This window comes from Amblyraja radiata, chromosome 3, assembly GCF_010909765.2.
Source record: "Amblyraja radiata isolate CabotCenter1 chromosome 3, sAmbRad1.1.pri, whole genome shotgun sequence".
Lineage (NCBI taxonomy): Eukaryota > Metazoa > Chordata > Chondrichthyes > Rajiformes > Rajidae > Amblyraja > Amblyraja radiata.
In genome coordinates this window covers 80123021-80144166 of record NC_045958.1, presented here as the reverse complement: position 1 = coordinate 80144166, position 21146 = coordinate 80123021, and the positions used below count along the sequence as shown (strand labels likewise).

Genomic DNA, 21146 nt, shown 5'->3' with positions numbered 1-21146 from the left:
GGAAAGCTGATTTAAATGGGCATTTATTTACAGCAATTAAACACTAAATTCCTTCCATTTGGCCTATAAATTAATGTAAATGAGATTTAAAAATCATGTTTTATTGTGAATTATTTGTGAATATTATTTGGACATTTAGGCTATTTAAAAATGTTAATCATTTATTAAGAAATGGATAGATGTTTAGATCTAGTAATTGAAGTCTGAAATTAGCTACAATTAGGTAACTAACTAATTATATGCTTTAATTTCAGGTCATCCAAGTAAGATTATTTTATATTTGTTTCAGAATGCTTCAATCTATGATAACTGAAAATTTCATTCAGTTCTCTTAATTTTTAAGAAAGTTATGGGCTTTTGACTGTTCACGATCACAGCTTTTTTGTTATGTCCATAGAAAATCAATAGGGAACAAGATGCTCATTTCCCAGTATGAAAATGGCCATAACTTTTTAAATACTTGAGATATGAAAGTGAATTAGGTGTCAAATTAAACTTATTGTTATGCTTTATCTGATGGAATAAATTACAGACTTGATTTTTAAAATCTCAAAATTTTGTAACATTGCTACTCTACCTACACAATGCATTGGAGTAACTCAGCGGGTCAGTCAATATCTCCAGAGAACATGATTTCTGGAGATGATGCCTGACTCGCTGTTACTCCAGGGGATGGTGTCTTTTTTGTAAACATCTGCACTTCCTTGTATATTGCATTGGAGTTTGGCTCGATAATATTTATGTATTTTAAACATCACACAGATAGTTGTGAGTGCGTGGAATTCTCTGCCTCAGAGGGCGGTGGATACTTTCAAGAGAGAGTTAGATAGCACTCATAGGGATAGCGGAGTCAGGGGATATGGGGTGAAGGCTGGAACGGGGTACTGATTATGGATGATCAGCCATGATCAGATTGAATGGTGGTGCTGGCTCAAAGGGCCGAATGGCCTATCCCTGCACCCATTGTATATTATTATATATATAAAGAAGATAGATACTAAATGCTGGAGTAACTCAGCGGGACAGGGATCATCTCTGGAGAGGAATGGGTGACGTTTCTTCAGACTTTGGGTCTCAACCCGAAAGTTCATTACCCATTTTTCTCTCCAGACAGGCTGCTTATCCAGCTGAGTTACTCCAGCATTTTGTGTCTATCTTCTGTGTAAACCAGCATCTGCAGTTCCTTCCTATATATATATATATATATATATATATATATATATATTTGTATATACATACATATATAGTATTTAATATATAATATATATATAGTATTATCCGATTTTGACTGGATAGCATGCAGAACAAAGCTTTTCACTGTACCTTGGTACACATGACAATAATAATAAACCTATTCCTAAATGTAAACCTGAGCCGTTCTGCAAAGGGGAAAGGGGTGGGGGAGGTGAGGAGGAGGAGTCTGTCGCGCAGACGCAGCTACCTCCCAATACCTCCCTCTGCCCCCCCCCCCCCCCCCCCCCGCAAACTCCAAACCCCTCGCGCTCGGGCAATGGATCGATCGTGGAATGTGGCGCTGCCCAGCGCGAGATGCTGCAACTGCGCTCCGAGCGGCAACAAGTTTCCTTGGAGGATGCCTTGCATTGCAGCTTGCTGCCTGCCTCTGGTGCACTCGGGGAAAGCGGGAAAGCTCTCTCCCTACTTTTATTCCGCACTCTAAAGTGACATAACAGCATTTTGCATTCCTGTGCTCTGCCGTTTTCTTTGCTGGAATGCTTCCGTTGATTTATTTGTAAGATTGCCCGCTTTGTGTTGCGTTTATTCTTCTTTTTTTCTCTCTCTCTTCTTGCCTCACCCTTGCTAAGAGGTGATGAGAGTGCTGGAGGGTGGCCGAGTGCTCGCGGGGGTCTTCATCCTCCCGCTCTGCGCCCTGCTGCTTCTCTTGCTGCTCCTGAGCAGCGCTCCCGCCTCTCGGAGCCACCCCCAGCCCTGCCGGATCCTCAAGCGCATCGGGCACACGGTGCGCCTGGGAGCCGTGCTCCTGCTCCCTTCCCTGCCCAACAACACGCTGGGGGGCGGACAGGAACGGCAGCGGGAGCTGGGGCTGGTCGCTGCCCCCAACCGCGAGGACGCCCGGGAAGCGCTGCTGAACGCCGCTCGCCAGTTGAACGCCAGGGACGGCATACTGCCTTACAACCTGTCGGTGGAGGTGGTGATGGGGATGGAGACGGGGCTGGGAGACGTGCCGGCCTTCAGCGTGCCCCCGGCTTCCCGCAGGGACCCGCAGTCCTTCCTAGAGAGCGTCTGTCACACGGTGGTGGTGCAAGGGGTCACGGCTATCCTCGCCTTCCCGCAGACTACGGGAGAACTGCTGCAACTGGAATTCCTCTCCTCCACCATCCAGATCCCCGTGATCAGCATCGTGGCAAAGGAGTACCCCAGAGAATCCAAGGTAAGTCATCGTTAGTTCCAATGCAACTTTCGCAAGTGGGAATTGGTTAACCGCTCGAAAGGGGGGGGGGGGGGGGGGTGACTTGGTTGGAAGGGGGGGGGGAAGGAGCTCTTTAACAAGCACGGTGGGGAGACTCCCGAGTTAAATTTATCACGGGACATTATCCGTTACCATGCCCTGTGCTCTGCAAGTCCAAAATAATCTCGCAAAAGAGCTTTCATTTTGTTCCCCTGTGAGATAATGTCAAGCTGCTTTGGATGGCATGGAACTATTTGTAAACTTATTTGGCGAGACTGGGGAGGGGGCGATTGAAGAACACGGGGGTAGGACTTACGAAAAGCTGGCACACATCCGACGGGCCGAATGTCTCCCCTTGTGCAGTACGGTTGTGTGCTGTGAAAGGGACCGTGTCCAAGCAATCTCTCCTGCGGGAGAAAAGAGGAAAAACAAAAGACCTAAAAAAATCATAAGTTTAAGGAAACATCTTTATTACTCCTGAGTTTTAGATGTTTTAGCCCAATCTGATTTTGCCCAATCAGATGTTTAAATTTGTTTAATCGGTGATGAAAGGGAGAATAGAGCGAGGTGATATAAAGCATCAGTTACCGGCAGTTTGAATTAATTTGACGAAAGCTTACCCAAATAGTTATCTTGCTTATTCATATGTGTGTATACATTAAAAAAACGTTGTCAGAACCAATGGTTCCCCGAAGAGACGTTTGCAGAACAATGTTTATTAGACTGTGAGTTAAAGTAGTTAACATTTAATTTTAATAATGCAAGCTACCTGTAGAGAAAACTGATTAACATCTTCAAAATGCTATTGTTAATATTCCCTGGGAAAGTGATCTCGGAAACTTCAATCATGCCACTCACCACTTTGTGTGGCAACTGGATCATAGTGGAAATTAGCATTCGAAGGATAACATTTACTTGGAGTATTTATTCCATAATTGCGAATTCAGCGGGGAACACGTTCGCGTTCTGATATTTTCAATTCAGCACTGAATGATTACGGACACATAAAATTACAGTTGGCAGGGAAATAAACAACTGCTTTGCAAATTTGGGGCTGAAGTCGCGAAGATCGCTGGAAGTTTGTTTCCAGATATTTCTGGTCAGCTGCTGTAAAAGTTAGTAAAGGCTCCGCGTTGTTGCAGTATACGTGATATGAACCCATTGTTCACTGGGGTTCCTGCAAGTGTCATAGAGAATTCAAATGGCGACTATTAAGCAAAAATACTCCTGTAAAGAGTGGACCGGCATTTTACAGGCGTCACTGTTAATGGAAGAAGATAATGTCACAGTTATGTTATATGGACTGTGATGAAACACACCATCTTATATGAAGCGTTTGCTAGTGAACAAAAGTATTTTGATATCACGTCGTGTAGTTGACTTTTTATATGTATTGCTTCCCGGCAATTGGACGTAGAGAGAGCAGTGAACATGTTTCGGGGGAAGTCCAGATCTTTGGACACAAGCTGATGTAGTGGTAGGTGGGGGGGGGGGGTCACTAGTGGTGCAGGGATTAACCTCAAGCAGACTGAATTCACCAACGCACAAAGGTTGGCGTTATTGGAATAGGGGGTGGGTGGTATTGGTGAAGATAAGTTTCAATGTTGCTTAAAATTTGATTCGAAAGCAGGTTAATCCTCTTTGGAAATATCTATTCCATTTCTGAAGGGACGAAGAAACAATGACGAAGGCTGTGAAATCGATACTTTGCTTTCCTTTGATTAACCATCAAAGGGCTCACAACATGGCTGCAACATTATGACCCAGGTCATGGTGGTATCGAGTAAGCCACGAACCCGGATAAACATTAGGAAGATCATCTCACCACACATGGAGTAAAACCGTTTTATGCTGAAACATTATATCAGACCAACCGGTCTTAACATTGAGTAAAACCATGATCCTGTAGAAATATCAGTTCATTGATAGAGGGGCAGGGCGCGCATTAGCGCGTATCTTCACCGCCCAGTCTGGGCGTCACGGCAGAACATCAACTGAATGCTATTGATCAGGGAGGGAGCATGAAACATCAGCCATCGCTATAACCGTTATTATCATGCTGTTGGCTTCTAGGATGAGTGGCAGGTTAAAATCAAGCCATTGATCTCCCCGTCAGACTGCATCCACGTCCTCTCTGACATATCAGTTGTGTTCACCAACATCACCCCAAATAAACGAACTTGTTTGCTATCGATCTCATGTTTTCTGCGAGAGGTGACACTCCGGAGATGGGTTGGACATGTTGGATCCTCTCGATGTTTGAATAGGGTGATTTCACGAAAGGTCACTGGATCATAGATCCTCACCCACGTGGACGCAAAATTTAACTGGGGTACAAACGTCACTTCCGGTACATGTTATTGATGCTGAAAACGCGTACATTCACACCCGTTAAAAACCGCGAAAACGGCCCGTTTTTGAGCTGTAAATAACTGTGCCAGTCGGGGTGACCGTGAGGCACAGTTATCTTACTTTACAGTCCAGAAGATAAAAAAAAACGAAGGTAAAGACAAGAGGGAGCTGAAGGGCCAACAACAGCGGAAGTGGTTAGCAAACATTGACCGTGGAGATATAAAGATAGAAAATCTTTAGATAGAATTATCGCGTTTCCTCACTGCAATTCATCAAAAGTAAGGCATTATGTTTTATCTTTATTAATTTGTTATATAAAAAGTTTTAAAAGTGAAAAATCCATCATTAAAATTGCAAAATCTTCCATGGTTCTCAGGTGGGTTTTAACATGCAAAAAGAAAATGCTTCTGAAGCTACATTTACCATTTAAATAATCGTAAACCATAAATGCGTTTTGAAATGAATTTTACTCAGATGCAAGCTAAGGAATGGGATAATTGTCAGCTGTTAATTGGACAAAATCAGGACATTTTATTATTATTATCCAATTAACAGCTGACAATTATCCCATTCCTTAGCTTGCATCTGAGTAAAATTCATTTCAAAACGCATCAATTTTAATGATGGATTTTTCACTTTTAAAACTTTTTATATAACAAATTAATAAAGATAAAATGCTACGACTCAATGCTTCGAGCGAGTATTAAAGCGAAAGTAACTCCGTATCATTACCGCAGCAGTGAAAAGTAAATATCACGGGCATTGTCCCATCCGATCCCGACTACATGTGCTGTCTGTACGGAGTCTGTACGTTCTCCCCGTGACTGCGTGGGTTTTCGAGGTCTTCGGTTTCCTCCCACACTCTAAAGACATACAGGTGTGAAGGTTAATTGGCTTGGTATAAATGCAAATGATCCCCAGTGTGTGTAGGATAGTGTTAATGTGCGGGTCGGTGCGGATTCGGTGGGCCGAAGGGCCTGTTTCCGCGCTGTATCTCTAAAAACACAGACGCGGACATCAGCGGCAAATGGGAGTGTGGTGAACGGTGTACTGTATCAAGTCACCAGTCGTGGATGGAGAGAGGGGGCAGGACAGCCACGTCGATTGGTGGACAGCTGGTTGTTCCGCAGCGGATAAGCTGCCCGCGTTACTGTCAGTGTTTGCAGAGACGGACGAAACACAAGGACGTGCTTGTATATCCAGTGAGAGGAACAGCTGGGGAAACAGGAATAAACTGGCGAGAAACACAAATGCTGGAGTAACTCAGCGGGACAGGCAGCATCTCTGGGTGTAGGAAGGAACTGCAGATGCTGGTTTAAACCAAAGATGGACCCAAAATACTCGAGTAACTCAGCGGGACAGGCAGTATCTCTGGAGAGAGGAATGGGTGATGGCTCGGGCCAAGACCCATCTTCAGACTGAGAGTCAGGGGAGAGGGAGACTAGAGATATGGAAGGGCAAGGTACGAAAACGACAAATCAAAGCAGACGTTGCTCTAGGAAATGTAGAACGGTTCATTGTTAAGTCCGAAGTTAGACACAAAATGCTGGAGTAATTCAGCAGGACAGGCAGCATCTCTGGAGACAGGGAATTGGTGACATTTCAGGCCGAGAGCCTTTTTCAGTTCATTGTTAGCTGAGGGGAAGGTGACAACGAGGCATACAATCAGTAAAATTAATCAGAATAGTGAAACTAGTCGGAGAACTAGGGTGGGGGTGGGACAGAAAGAGAGAGGGAAAGCAAGGATTTGTTAGAAAAGTCAATATTCATACCGCTGGGTTGTAAATAAACTGGCGATCGCACTGAGCTTACATGGCCCCACCTCTACCCCCCCCCCCCCCCCCCCCCCCCCCCCCCATGCCCCCTAACGTCGCACCACTTCTTTATGGGCCTATCAAAGGTTAAATGTGGGTGAGGGGGGGAGGGGGGGGGCACCCCCCAGAGAATTCTTCTACTTTTGTCTCACTTGCATGTTAGAATTCTGTTCCGGATTTGAGTGGAGAGAGGTATTATTTTCGATCGTGAGTTCGGACAAGTTTCACGGACCTTTGCGTTTCATGAAGCACACATCGCATCCCACCAGCCAGCTTGCACTGGTGGGCGTGGAGCGACGGGTGTGCCTTGATCCTGAAATACAGAGAGCAGTGAATGTTACTGCAGATGCTGGTTTGCACCCAAGGTAGGCACACAAAGCTGGAGTAACTCGGCGGGACAGGTAGTATCTCTGGAGAGAAAGAATGGGTAACGTTTCAAGTCAGTCCGAAGAAGGGTCTCGACCCGAAACGCCACCTATTCCTTCTCTTGAGATGCTGTCTGTCCCGCTGAGTTACTCCAGCATTTTGTGTCTATCGATGGCACTGCACCACTCCCCTTCTCTGAGGCCGCGGAGCAAGTTTCGAGCACTAAGTGCCTTGGGATGATCTTGCCTGGGGTTGGCATCGGCGCGGTCGCTGACTTGTGTGCTAGCTGGCGAAGCGCAGCGATGTGTTTAGTACAAGGTGACACCCGCGATTAATACAGCGGGAGAGGACTTGACAGGAGCCGCAGATTTAACACAGCACGGACGAGATAACACATGTCCTCTGACAGAAGTGATTGGTGGACGCATCGTTTGACTTTGCACCCGATTGGCGATTTGTCCGCGACCTTTACTGTTTGTTCCCGCCGACAATTAAAGGCGAACGACTCTAGAAATTACGCACATTTGAGCGTTGTGTGCCGTAAGTCGCGCTGCATCTGCATCTCCAGTGAGCGACACAAAATACAGGACGGGCAGCATTTCTTGAGAGAAGGAATGGGTGGTGTTTCGGGTCGAGACCCATCATCAGACTGAACAAGGGTCTCGACCCAAAATCACCAATTCCTTCTCTCCAGAGATGCTGTCTGATCCCCCTGAGTTACTACAGATTTCTTTGTCTATCTTCGGTGTAAACTAGTATCTGCAGTTCCTTCCCTCGCTTCTCCAGTGACCCGGGTTCAATCCTGACCCCGGGTGCTCTGTGAGGGGTTTGCACGCTGCCCCCTGAGGCCATGTGGGTTTCCCCCGGGTGCTTTGATTTCCCCCTTCGTTCCAAAAACATGCGGGTTGGCGGATCAGTGTAACTTGCCCCGAGTGTGTAGGTGAGTGGTGGAATCCAGGCGAATTGGAAGAGAATATCGGGGGCATAACATTGAATTGGTGCAGGTTTGGTGTAAATTGGTGCTTCATGGTCAGCGTGGACTCGGTAACCGCAGGTGTGTGCCTCCGTGATCCAAATAGCCAACTCCGCTCAAGAGTACTTGCAGCAGCACAACATATATGTAAACACAATACTCTGCAAACACCATAATAAACAACATTAGTTCAGTGGTTTGATTTTCATCAGCACTCATTCTTAAAACATCCATCGTACATTGTGCCTGAGGCTGAATTCTTTAATTATTGGTGGGGTCGGCTGTACTGACCGGCCGTTCATTTGAATGCAGACATGACATTTTGCCATGACATCGAGGCAGGCTGATTTAGGCAGAGGTTGCGGCTGAATGATTCGAACAGCTCATTGCACATAATTCTCCAGCAGATTTAGGTAGGATGGCGGTCGCTGTCTGCTAACACGTTAGGTGAGTTACAAATCTTCTCACCGACTAACATGCGGCGAAGTTGCAGAACACAATGTCCCACTTTTGACAATAAAACCTTTGGAGCAAACCACTTTCTCCACTCGTAACATTGAACGCTGTCTTCGGAAATTGTCATTTCGGGCAGATGGCGCCATCTAAAGGTGGCCAGGGCCGCACATCTGATTAAAGAAGCCGATGAGAAAGGGTTAATAAATGCACTACCAAAAGTTGCAGGTGCAATTTAAAAGTTACAAATATTGTGCATTTCCAAAGTGATACATTAAGCGCGTTATAGCAGCACATTTGATATATCTTTGTAAAAAATCTATGGATAACGGTGGTGTGTGAGGGATTTACAAGACAATAATCGTAAGCACTGTATTTGGGTAAATGACTGGCAGGAGCTCTAACGGCGTCGTAAATGAACGCGACTTTAATTTTATAGCCTAGGAATTAAAACACTATCTTTATATTGGATTGTTGTCTTTTATGCCCCGTCAGAATGTGCTACCTATTTTATTGCGCCGTCTACATTTTGGATATTTCTCTGCTAATTTCAGTTTGCGCAAGCGTGATAGGTGAAAGCTAAGGCAAGAATTATTGTCAAAGCAAAGCAACAGAACAAATGAACTGAAGTGGTAATTAAAATAATGAATGATAAACTAAAATCACAACTTACCATGCAAAAGGCACTACAGTAACACAATATTGCTCCAAACTAGTAGATCATCTATGAGTACATCAAAACATATTTATATATAGCACTTTCACTGCAGTGAAATATCCCAGGGTACTTTGCATAGCTACATACTTTGATTCCTTCTCAAAACGAGATATTAGCAAAGGCAACAGAAAGAGCTAGGAATGTCAGTGTTGTCTTCAAGAATGAAGATATCGGGAGTGCATTCCCGATCTTTGTGGGTGGAGAAGCTGGTAGAACTACTGCCTCAGCGCCAGCAGTCCTGACCTGTGGTGCTGTCATTGTGGAGTTTGCATGTCCACTCCGCGCAGTGCAGGTTTCCTCTCTGTGTGGTGACTGGCAGGTTGTTGTAAATTGGTGCACAAACGAGTGGTAGACTCCAGAGAGAAGTTGATGGAAATGTAGAGGATGAGTGTAAAATGGGTGCTTGATGGCTGGTGTGGACTTAACGGCCTAGAAACATGTTTCCATGCTGAAAAAAATGCCTCTCTCTCTCTCCCTCTCTCCCTCTCTCCCTCTCTCCCTCTCTCCCTCTCTCCCTCTCTCCCTCTCTCCCTCTCTCCCTCTCTCCCTCTCTCCCCCTCCCCCTCCCCCTCCCCTCCCCCTCCCCCTCCCCCTCCCCCTCCCCCTCCCCCTCCCCCTCCTCCTCCTCCTCCTCCTCCTCCTCCTCCTCCTCCTCCTCCCCCCCCCCCATCCTTTTTCCCCCCTTTCCAAGGACTTTATTCAGCAATTGCATATTACAGTGTACCAAAAGTACACAAACGTCCAATGGTTACAATACATCAAGCAGTCATTATAGTACAATGGTGCAACCTTTATTTACAATACTTTTGACCCCACGCTGAGGCCAGCGTACACGGGAGGCCTCCATAGTCCCCAAGGACACCGCGTGTTCCCTCTCCAGGGACACGCGAACACGGTCGTAGGCCCAGAAGAGGGGCAGCAGGCAGGCGACTCTGGTGTGACCATCGACCGCCCGCTGCCTGGACCCGCGAATGACCATCTTGACAGGGCCCAGGAGCAAACCGACAGGGAGGTCCCATCCCCCCAATCGGCTCTCCCCACTCCCTGCCCGGAGCCCAAACACCAGGATCGAGGTACTAAAATGCAACCAAAACTTGAGGAGCAGCTCCTTCAGATATTTGTACAGGGGCAGCAACCCTGCACACTCCATACACACGTGATACACGGTCTCTTCCTCACCACAGAAGTTACAGGCGGCCGTCGAGCCCATGAACTGACTCAAATGTTTATTACACACCACGGAGGTGAAGACGAAGAAGTAGGCAAGGAGGTGCAGAATGTGCAGGAGCATTCTGTACAGTACAAGTCTCTCCGCATCACAAAACGGCACGCTGGGCATCTCGGAAAGGCGGCTCATGTTGTGTGGGGCTGGCACCTGGGAAATATTCCGGAGCCTGGGCTCTCTCTCCCTCTCATTCTCCCCCTCTCTCTCTCCTTCTCTCCCTCTCACTCTCCCTCTCTCCTCTCTCTCTCTCTTCTCTCTCTCTTAGCCTCTCTGTGTCTCTCTCTGTGTCTGCCTCTCGTTCTCTCACTTTCTCTCTCTTGCTTTCTATCTCTCATTCATTCTCTCTCTTCCTCCCTTTCATAACCAGGGAGAGGGATGGATATTTTGATGGCGTGAGTATGGGATTTGTGCTGGGAGCAAGGTCAATAGATTCTGTCCTCTCAGTTTTAAGCTTGAAGTTTCTGCTCATCTAATATAATTTGTGCAGTCCACCAATGTAAAGTTAGTGGGGTGATGCCCAGGGGGTCATGTGCCCATGAGAATTGTTTGCAGAATAGGGCTCAGTATTGGCAACACAAGCTTAGAAATTAACTCTGTGCTTTTCAATGATGCTGAGAGGCAGCATGTAGATATAAACAAGTGGGGGTATGGATACATCTTTGAGGCGGTAGCGTGGGAATGGGCAGGAGATTCTCTTGGTGCCGTTTGATAAGAATGGATCCAGTTGCGTTCTATCCAACTGGATTGTCTCAAGTTGAGTGTTGTCTTATGCACAAGTACGATGAGGGACAGGTACAATTAAAATATTGTTGGCAGCTGCTTCACAGGTACATAGGCTCAGAAAAGTAGAGCATAATTTATACATATTTCACACCTAAAAGTTATGCAAGCCAGTGAAAAGAAAAAAAAGATTTGCTAAAAAAACATGACATTCGTGTAAAACACAAATAGAGAAAAATGTCCTTGGTGGTGCAAGTAGTTCCTGCAGTGCTCCATTGCCGAGGTAGGATTAGGATTGTGAGCTTTGGTTCACAAATCTGATACAGGAAAGTAGCTATTCCTGAATCTGATTGTGCTCGACTTGACTTTTGTACCTACTAACTGCCCGACGGTAACAGCGAGAAGTGGGCATGACCCGGATGGTGGGGATCCTTGATGATAGAAGGAGTAGTTATAATTTACCATGGGCTCAGTAGGACAAATTAGCATTTGACCTCTAGAGATATTTCATTGAAATTGCTGGACAGAAATGATACTGGAGAGCCGCAAGCTGGAATTAGGGTAAAGGTGCATGGTTCTACGTGACAACAATGGGTTTGGGTGGGGATGAGAGTTGGAGATGGAGCAGAAATTTACCAGGAAAGGGCAAGACTAGTTTTGTTTGGCAGAAGGGAGTGATGATATCAGTGGAAGAAAGATTCTAAGGGGAGTAAGAGGCAACCGTGGCTCACAAGAAGAGTTCGGGATGGAATAAAACTAAAAGAAAAGGTGTATAACATAGCAAAGAGTAGTGGGAAGCCAGAAGATTGGGGAACTTTCAAAGGACAACAGAAGGTAACAAAAAGGGCTTATACGGGGTGAAAAGATGAAGTACGAGGGTAAGCTAGCCAAGAATATAAAGAGGGATAGTAAAAGCTTCTTTAGGTATGTTAAGAGAAAAAGATTAGTAAAGACAAGTGTGGGTCCCTTGAACGCAGAAACAGGTGAAATTATTATGGGGAACAAGGAAATGGCAGAAGAGTTGAACAGGTACTTTAGTTCTGTCTTCAATAAGGAAGACACAAACAATCTCCCAGATGTGCTAGAGGACAGAGAGGGAGACAGAGGAACTGAAATAAATTTGCATTAGGAGAGAAATAGTATAGGGTAGACTGATGGGACTGAAGGCTGATAAATCCCCAGGGCCTGATGGTCTGCATCTCAGGGTACTCAGGGAGGTGGCTCTAGAAATTGTGGATGCATTGGTTAAGAAGGAATTGCAGATGATTTGTGGATGCATTGGTGATCATTTTCCAATGTTCTATAGATTCAGGATCACTTCCTGTGGATGGGAGGGTAGCTAATGTGATCCCACTTTTCAACAAAGGAGCGAGAGAGAAAACGGAGAATTATATACCAGTTAGCCTGGCATCGGTGGTGGGGAAGATGCTGGAGTCAATTATTAAAGAAGTATAACGGCACATTTGGATAGCAGTAATAAGATTGGTCCAAGTCAGCATGGATTTATGAAGGGGAAATCCTGCTTGACTAATCTTCTGGAATTATTTAAGGATGTGACAAGTAAAATGGATGAAGGAGAGCCAGTGGATGTAGTGTATCTGGACTTTCAGAAAGCCTTTGATGAGGTCCCACACAGGAGATTAAAGGGCAAAATTAGAGCACATGGCATTGGGGGTAGAGTATTTACATGGATGGAGAATTGGTTGGTAGACAGCAAACAAAGAGTAGGAATAAACGGGTCCCGGTCAGAATGTCAGGCAACGGCGTGTGGAGTGCCGCAAGGCTCGGTGCTTGGGGCTATAACTATTTACAATATATATTAATGATGTAGATGATGGGATTAAAAGTAACAATAGCAAATTTGCAGATAACACAAAGCTGGGTGGCTGTGTGAACTGCGAAGAGGATGCTAGGAGCTTGCAGGGTGACTTGGACAGGTTGAGTGAGTGGGCAGGTGCATGGCAGATTCAGTATAATGTCGATAAATGTGAGGTTATCCACTTTGGCAGCAAGAACAAGGAGGCAGATTATTATCTCAATGGTGTCAGATTAGGCAAAAGGGAAGTGCAACGAGACCTGGGTGTCCTTGTACACCAGTCACTGAAAGTGAACATGCAGGTACAGCAGGTAGTGAAGAAAGCTAATGGCATGTTGGCCTTCATAACGAGGGGAATTTAGTATCGGAGTTAAGAGGTCCTTCTGTAGTTGTTCAGGGCCCTGTTGAGACCACATCTGGAGTATTGTGTGCAGTTTTGGTCTCCTAATTTCAGGAAGGACATCCTTGCTATTGACGCAGTGCAGCGTAGGTTCACGAGGTTAATCCCCGGGATGGCGGGACTGTCATCTGAGTAAAGATTGGAAAAATTGGGCTTGTATTCACTGTAATTTAGAAGGATGAGAGTGGATCTGATAGAAACATATATAAAATTATAACAGGACTGGACAAGCTAGGTGCATGAAAAATGTTCCCAATGTAGGGGGAGTCCAGAACCAGGGGCCACAGTTTAAGAATAAAGGGGAGGCCATTTAAAACTGAGATGAGAAAAAACGTTTTCACCCAGAGAGTTGTGAATTTGTGGAATTCTCTGCTACAGAAGGCTGTGGAGGCCAATTCACTGGATGAATTTAAAATAGAGTTGTAAAGAGGTATGGGGAGAAGGCAGACACGGGTTACTGATTGTGGATGATCAGCCATGATCACAATGAATGGCGTGCTTGCTGACTCGAAGGGCCGAATGGCATCCGCCTGCACCTATTTTCTATGTTTCTATGTTTCTATTTGAAGCAAACACCGAAAGAAAGAAAACTTAACAAAATCACCCGGCATAGAGATGGGAGGAAGGCTTGTTGCCCACCAGTTTAGAAACATAGAAACATAGAAAATATGGTCTGTTAAAATCCAAGCTGTTCATGAATGATAGTTACAGAAAGAAAGCTGCCATCCTTATCTGCTTTGTCCTATGTGTGACTCCAAGTTACAGTAATATGCTTGATTCTTGACTGCCCTCTGAAATAGTCCAGTACCCAAGTCAACTCAAGAGCAAATAGAATGGGCAATAAATGCCGACCTTGTCAGGAAAAAGATAAAATAAATCCTGGCATTTGAGTGAATGCATTATCTTTCAGAAGAAATATATTATATAGATTATATTCCTTTCACTATTGCTATGTATTTCATGTGCAACTCATGAATGATAGAAGCTCAGACTGTTCACTGTTAATAGGGTTTAGCCAAGGTACTAAATCCTTTGGGGTGGCTTGGATTCTTAAATTACTCAATAAAGCTTTAAAGCACGTTTGATTACTGAAGCTTATTCCTTGACCGTGGAGTACAGGATAATGCAACTGTTCATGTTGTAACTGAAATCAGAAGTTTTACATGACTGGGTTTTTCAGTTTGATAACACGGAATTTATTGCCCTTTTTGTGCACTCAGCATTGGCCAGAATTTGAGGTTGGAATGGCAGCAAAACTGTCAGCATTTAACAAAGTGACACTGTAGAAAGTGTCAGGAACCGCTGGAGTACACAGGAGCACAGCTGCACGCAGAAATCTCCAGTTACTGTCAATGATTCCCCGCTCCTGCTCGGGGGACTGCTTTAAAATGTGGTCACATGTAATCTTTAAAACCATTGAACTTGCTTATGAATAATGCCGTGAAAATGCTCCTGAAAATATTAGTTTGTAGGGTGAGCTTGGTTTTTAATGGTACGTCAAAATTATGTTGTAACAGATCCACTTGGACAAATTATCTTTCCATTGTAATCATTTTATACTTCCTTTCTTTCTGAATGGGAATAGAGACTTTAGAAATACAGCACAGAAACAGGCCCTTCAGCCAACCGAGTCTGCACCGACCAGATATCATCCCATACGCTAGCACTATCCTACACACTAGGTACAATTTACAATTTTACTGAAACCAATTAACCTACAAACGTGCACATACTTGGAACATGGGAGGAAACCGGTGCACCCCGAGAAAACCCAGACAGTCACAAGGAGAACGTACAAATTCCGTACAGACAGTACCCATAGTCAGGATCGAACCTGGGTCTTTGGCGCTGTAAGGCAGCAACTCTACTGCTGCTCCACTGTGCAAACCAATATTTTTACTTGTAATGGTATGATAGCTCCACGGCCTTGTGTTGTGTACATACCTAGCACTCATGCTCATTACCTGGCTTCCAACCAAAGTCTGCGCTTTCCGTCGCCAGGTCCCTCAGTGAGAACTTCCCCAGTGAAGTGGTCTCTGACCAGATTGACATGGATGTCTTGGACAGAGCAGGACTACCAATCATTAATCGACAGATCTACTGTGACAGCTGGTGAAACTGTGGCCCCGGGCTGAACAGCTGTCAAAGCTGACAAACAGCATGAGAGTTTGCAAGTGTCTCTCATATCCTTTTACCGTAATGGCCAAGTCACTGGGCGACTAGTCATGGACCTGGCCTATTGAACTGGAAGCATGACTCCGAATCCCAGCATCGTAACCGGGGAATTTCAATTCAAGTAATTAAGTGCATCTAGAATAAGCTACAACTTTTATAACTGTGACCATAACGTCATAAAACCCCAAGTCTTTAAGAGAAGGAAATCTGAATTGGGGAGCAATTAGGGATGTATAATAAATACCAGTCTTACTAATGATGACCCCCACCTGTAAACATATAACTATCCTCCATTGAAAATTAACATTGCCACATATAAAGAAAGAAAATTAAAATGCTAGAAAATAAATACACATAAATTAACTCAATTAAATATTATATGCAAATTACCTCAAGCTTATGTCTTTCATTTGCAACAGTTCCACTCCAGAGAAATGAATGGAATTGCTAAGCTGGTGTCAGATCCAACTGGTGTAAGAACGATGTGCAGATTTCCCATCTTAAGTGCTGGAAAACTACAGGTTGGGCTCCACCAGGGATGACAACATCACAATGCAGTTAGAACAACAGTAGTGACCAGCCCTTGATGTGTGGGAATGGGAGCTCTAAACCCTTATCATTACAGAGCTAAACACTTCCAGTTCTGAATAAACTTGCCAAATATTTGCAGATAATCTGGGCTGATACCTCAATCTCTACCCTATTGTAGTATGTTCATAATTATTTTGCATTTCACAAACATGTTTAACAATTAAACAAAGCCACCCATCAACTTAGCTTGCTGCTTGTGAGAATTATTCAATGTGATTCGCAGTGCATTTTAATGTTTTACTTCACTGATGTTGGCTACCAAAATTGTTTTGAACAGATGCTTGATAGTGCCTGACATTCGTGTTAACCTATTACCTGTATGGGGTATCAATTGGTGTGTTCAACAAAAGACTCTAAATCAAGGCTTAATACAACTTAATCTTTATTAGCTCTCGAGTTACATCAACGCGTATGCAAACCACTGACTTAAAATCACTTCACATTCAATTTACTGTTCCACCATCTCTTTTTATCTTTAAATTACAAGACTCGTGCTTGGGCTCTACTACCCATGTGAGTGAATGGGCCAGATTCTCTCTGCTGATAGAGGTGGAGCCTTGCTTTTTGCGATGATCTTTCATGTGTTGTTGCTACCGATGTCTCGTATCGCCCTTCTTTTTCATGATTTTTCCTTCATCTTCTTCAGGATGCCTTGGTTTGTACTTGGGCCCGTCTTTCTTGACACTGTAGTCAATCTTTTCAAATTGTCACACAACCAAGGACTGAATAAACAAAATGAGTGATTTATGCTTCTCGGGCTAGGCAGCTGTTTGTGATAACGTTCCTTGTTTGTGATAACGTTCCCTGTTTGTATTTTTATCATAAAATCCCATTACAAAATAGCCACTTCCAGACACCTTTATCTTGTGCATGCTGTTTGCCAAGGTCATATCTCATAGCCATAAAGCCATCTTCAGCTCTGCTCTCACCAGATGTCGATCTTTTGACCTCTCACACTGCGCTGCTTTATTTTCATAGTCCCAGCATTTTTTTGTTCTCTCACTTTTTGTCTCTTTCAATTACATCAAGTCATCTATGATATTATCACAGCTTTTCATTTCATTAATCCATTTTTTTGGAATATGGATTTTGCTGACAAAGCTCCAGCATTTATTGTCCATCCCTAATTGTCCTTGAGAGGCTGTGATTAACCCTGGTTTGAGAGTGCTCCTTTGGAGCTATGGTAGGGAGTTCTATGATTTGGACCCAGTGATGCTGAAGGACTGTTGTAATTTTCAATCAGGCTCCTGTGTGCCTTGGAAAGGAGCCTGCAGGTGGTGGTGGTGCTGACTTGCACCTGAATCTCCTGCCCTTTGTTGTGGAGGTTGCAAGTTTGGGAAGTGCTGTCAGAGTAGCCTGGGTGAGGAACTGCATGGTATATGGTGATGGTACACTCTTCAACCATTGTGCACCAGTGGTGAATAATTAAGGGAGTTGATATGGTGCAATTAAGGAAACTGCCTTGTTTTGGATAGTCGAGTTTCTTGAGTACTTTTAAAGGTGCTTTTAATCCGTGTTTGGTAAGAGTATTCCTTCAGACTCCTGGACTATCAATGGCAATTCACCTGTGGTAGTTCACCTTAACGAATCGGGTTTCTAGTCAATGGTGATAGTCAGGATGTTGATGATGGGGGATTTGATAAAAGTGATTCAATTGAATAAGGATGACAGGTGGGTGAATTTTCTCTTGCTGAACTGATCATTGCCTGACACTTTTATGGCACAAGTGTAACTTATCACATACCAACCATCAAGCACATCAAGATGCGGCTGTTTTGGCCATTGGTGAGACCACACTTGGAGTACTGGATGCAGTTCTGGTCATCCATCTATAGGGAGGATGTAACTTAGGTGGAAAGAGTGCAGAAGAGATTCACCATGATGTTACACGGGCTTGTGACTTGCGTTATTGGGAGAGATTGGAAAGGCTGGGACCTTTTTCTTTGGAATGCAGGAGGCTGAGCGGTGACCCCACTGTGCTGTACAGGATCATTAGGACCATTGATAAAATGGAAGCTGAAAGTCTTTTCCTGAGGGTAGATGATTCTAAAATTAGAGGGCACAGACTTTAGGTGAAAAAGGAAAGATTTAAGAGGGATGTCAGGGACAACTATTTCCCTCAGAGGTAGTATCTGGAATGAACTGCCAGATAAAGCTTGAGAAACGGTACGAACATTTAGACATAGATGTGTATCGGAATGATTTGGAGAGCTATGGGCTAAATGCACGCAAATGGGTCTAGCAGAGCATGTTAACTTGGTCAGCATGGTTAAGGTGGGCTCAAGGGTCTATTTCTGTGCTGTATTCGCATTCAATACACCCTTCTTGTGTTCCACTGCAGTGTCTGCACAACTAGGCTGTGCACGCCATACGCAAGAAGAAGCAGAAGAAGTCTGTACAACTTCCTGTGTCTTCTAATTTGGCATTATCTACAAACTTAGATATAAAATTCAATATTCCTTCATCATTAATATATCTGGTAAAAAGATGCATGAGACACACCATGTGAGAAAATCACCAATCAGAAAGCATTCGATCAGTTGGTTTATCTTTTAACCTCCCATCCTATTAGCACTAATTTTGTTCAGTTTTGTGCTTGCTGACGCAAACTTGTTCAGAACCTTATTGAATTCCTTCAAGAAATCGACATGGAAACCCATCCATGCTTTTTTTATTTATACACTAGACCAAGTGTATGGGCTGCTCCCTGAACGCAATATTCCACCACACACCCATAGCCCCCAACTGCGCAGGCATAGCTGACGGGTTCTTGTTGTGACGCCAGAGATCCCCGTTGTGACGTGAGTCGAGGTGAAACCTCCCCAAGTGCGCCTCGCCATCCCTCTTCCTACCCCTATCCTCCATTCCGCTTCATCCCCAGTACTCCATACCCCTCCTGTTCACCATCCCTCTTCTTACCCCTCTATTCCTCCCCTCCCTCACCTCTCCCTCCCTACCATCAGTCACAGCCTCTCTCCCTCCATAACTCCTCTCCCCTCCCTATCCCCCTTGACGTCATTGGAAGGTGGAAGCTGCTGTGTTTTTTAAAACAGTTTTTTTTTAATGTAAATATGATCCCATTGTGATGTAATGGTGAAATGCTGCTGTGTTTTTGAAAACTGAATTTTTAAAATGTAAATGATATTCCATTCTGATGTCATTGTGGGGTGGAACACTGCTGATGGGCAGTTTATGTAAATGAGATCCCATTGTGACATCATACGCTGCTAACGGCCAATGCAGATGGAAGAGATTTTTGTCAATGTGGTTTTTGTAAAATTTAAAATGTGAATAACTTGTAAAATATACCTTCAATCTGAACGAAAATTGATACAACACACCACAAGACAATGGTGAGTAAGGTGGGCCAAACGCTGTAGTGCTGTCATGTACCGTTTTGGCGTCATTTCAGGATCACACCCATCACAGACACAAATAGAAACAAACAAGATGAGAGTTTTAGCAATATACTAGACCAATTGCGACCCATTGGGTCCCTGTCACATGGGAGCCTGGTCCCCCAACGCAACCCATTCCCCCCCAATGCAATATTCAACCACTAACCCATAGCCCCCACGGGAGGCCTGGTCCCCCAACGCAACCCGTTCCCCAACGCAATATTTCCCCAATGCAATATTCCACCACTCATCCATAGCCCCCAACTGCGCAGCGGCAGCTCATTTTCCTTTATTCACCTCCCTCTTTTTAAACTTAAAAATAAAAAATCAATTGCACATGCTGCCAGGAAAATAAATCCAATTGCACTTGCTTTCAGGACTTCAGGGATTTGCAACATTGTAGCGGGCAGGGCTACAATCTCATTGCTATAGCTGCTAACTGTCTGTGCAGATGGAAGACATTTTTCTCAAAGTGGGATTTTGAGTTAAAAATGTGAATAACTTGTAAAATATAACATCAATCTGAACAAAACCTTGATATACCACACCACAGGACAATGGTGAGTAAGGTGATCCCACAATCGTAGCGCTATCGTGTACCGTTTTGGCCTAATTGAGGACACGACAGACATACACACAGACATCCACACAGACAAAATAAGAGTTTTAGAGGTAGACTGACAGACAGACAGACTTGTGGATTTCAGTGGTAATGCCTGTATGTGTGTCCTTCAGATAGCATTTTTAAGCTGCTGCAATCCTTATAGTTAACATGAAGCCGGGTGATGGTTTCAAGGAATTTTAGCTCAGTAGTGATGGAGGAACAGGCTAATATTTCCACACGTGGGTGATGTTTTTGGGCAACTTATCAGTGGTGGCATTCACCTGTGCTTGCTGCCTGTGTACTTCAGGTGGCAGAAGGGAGTAAGCTGAATGTGGAAAGGAAATGAGACAGGAGGGAGAATGGGCAGGAAACCACAGCCAATGTAAAAAAAGTCTAAAGGTCTAAAAGGCTTCCAAAGCCATGCAAATATTGAACTGGTCAGATTCAGATTCAACTTTAATTGTCATTGTCAGTGTACAATACAGAGACAACGAAATGCAGTTAGCATCTCCCTGGAAGAGCGACATAGAATATGATTTCAATAAATAAAGCTATTTACATGTATACAGACATAGTGTATTTTCCTGTGGGAGGAGTGTCCGGGGGGGGGTGATTGGCAGTCACCGAGGTACATTGTTGAGTAGTGTGACAGCCGCAGGGAAGAAGCTGTTCCTGGACCTGCTGGTCTGGCAACGGAGAGACCTGTAGTGCCTCCCGGATGGTAGGAGGGTAAACAGTCCATGGTTGGGGTGAGAGCAGTCCTTGGCGATGCTGAGCACCCTCCGCAGACAACGCTTGCTTTGGACAGACTCAATGGAGGTGAGTGAGGAACCGGTGATGCGTTGGGCAATTTTCACCACCCTCTGCAGTGCTTTCCGGTCGGAGACAGAGCAGTTGCCATACCATACTGTGATACAGTTGGTAAGGATGCTCTCGATGGTGCAGCGGTAGAAGTTCACCAGGATCTGAGGAGATAGATGGACCTTCTTCAGTCTCCTCAGGAAGAAGAGACGCTGGTGAGCCTTCTTGACCAGAGTTGAGGTATTGTGGGTCCAAGAGAGGTCATCGGAGATGTTGACCCCCAGGAACCTGAAGCTAGAAACACGTTCCACC

General features: G+C 44.6%; 1 protein-coding gene across 1 annotated transcript in view; it reads left to right on the top strand.

Moving 5' to 3' along the window:
* The first annotated feature begins 1508 nt into the window (after positions 1–1508).
* Positions 1509–21146, top strand: part of grin3a (glutamate ionotropic receptor NMDA type subunit 3A) — a 163767-nt gene continuing 144129 nt past the window's right edge. Inside the window, exon 1 of the mRNA XM_033018209.1 lies at positions 1509–2410. Coding sequence (XP_032874100.1) covers positions 1829–2410 — 582 coding nt within the window. The 5' untranslated portion in view covers positions 1509–1828. The remainder of the gene's footprint in view (positions 2411–21146) is intronic.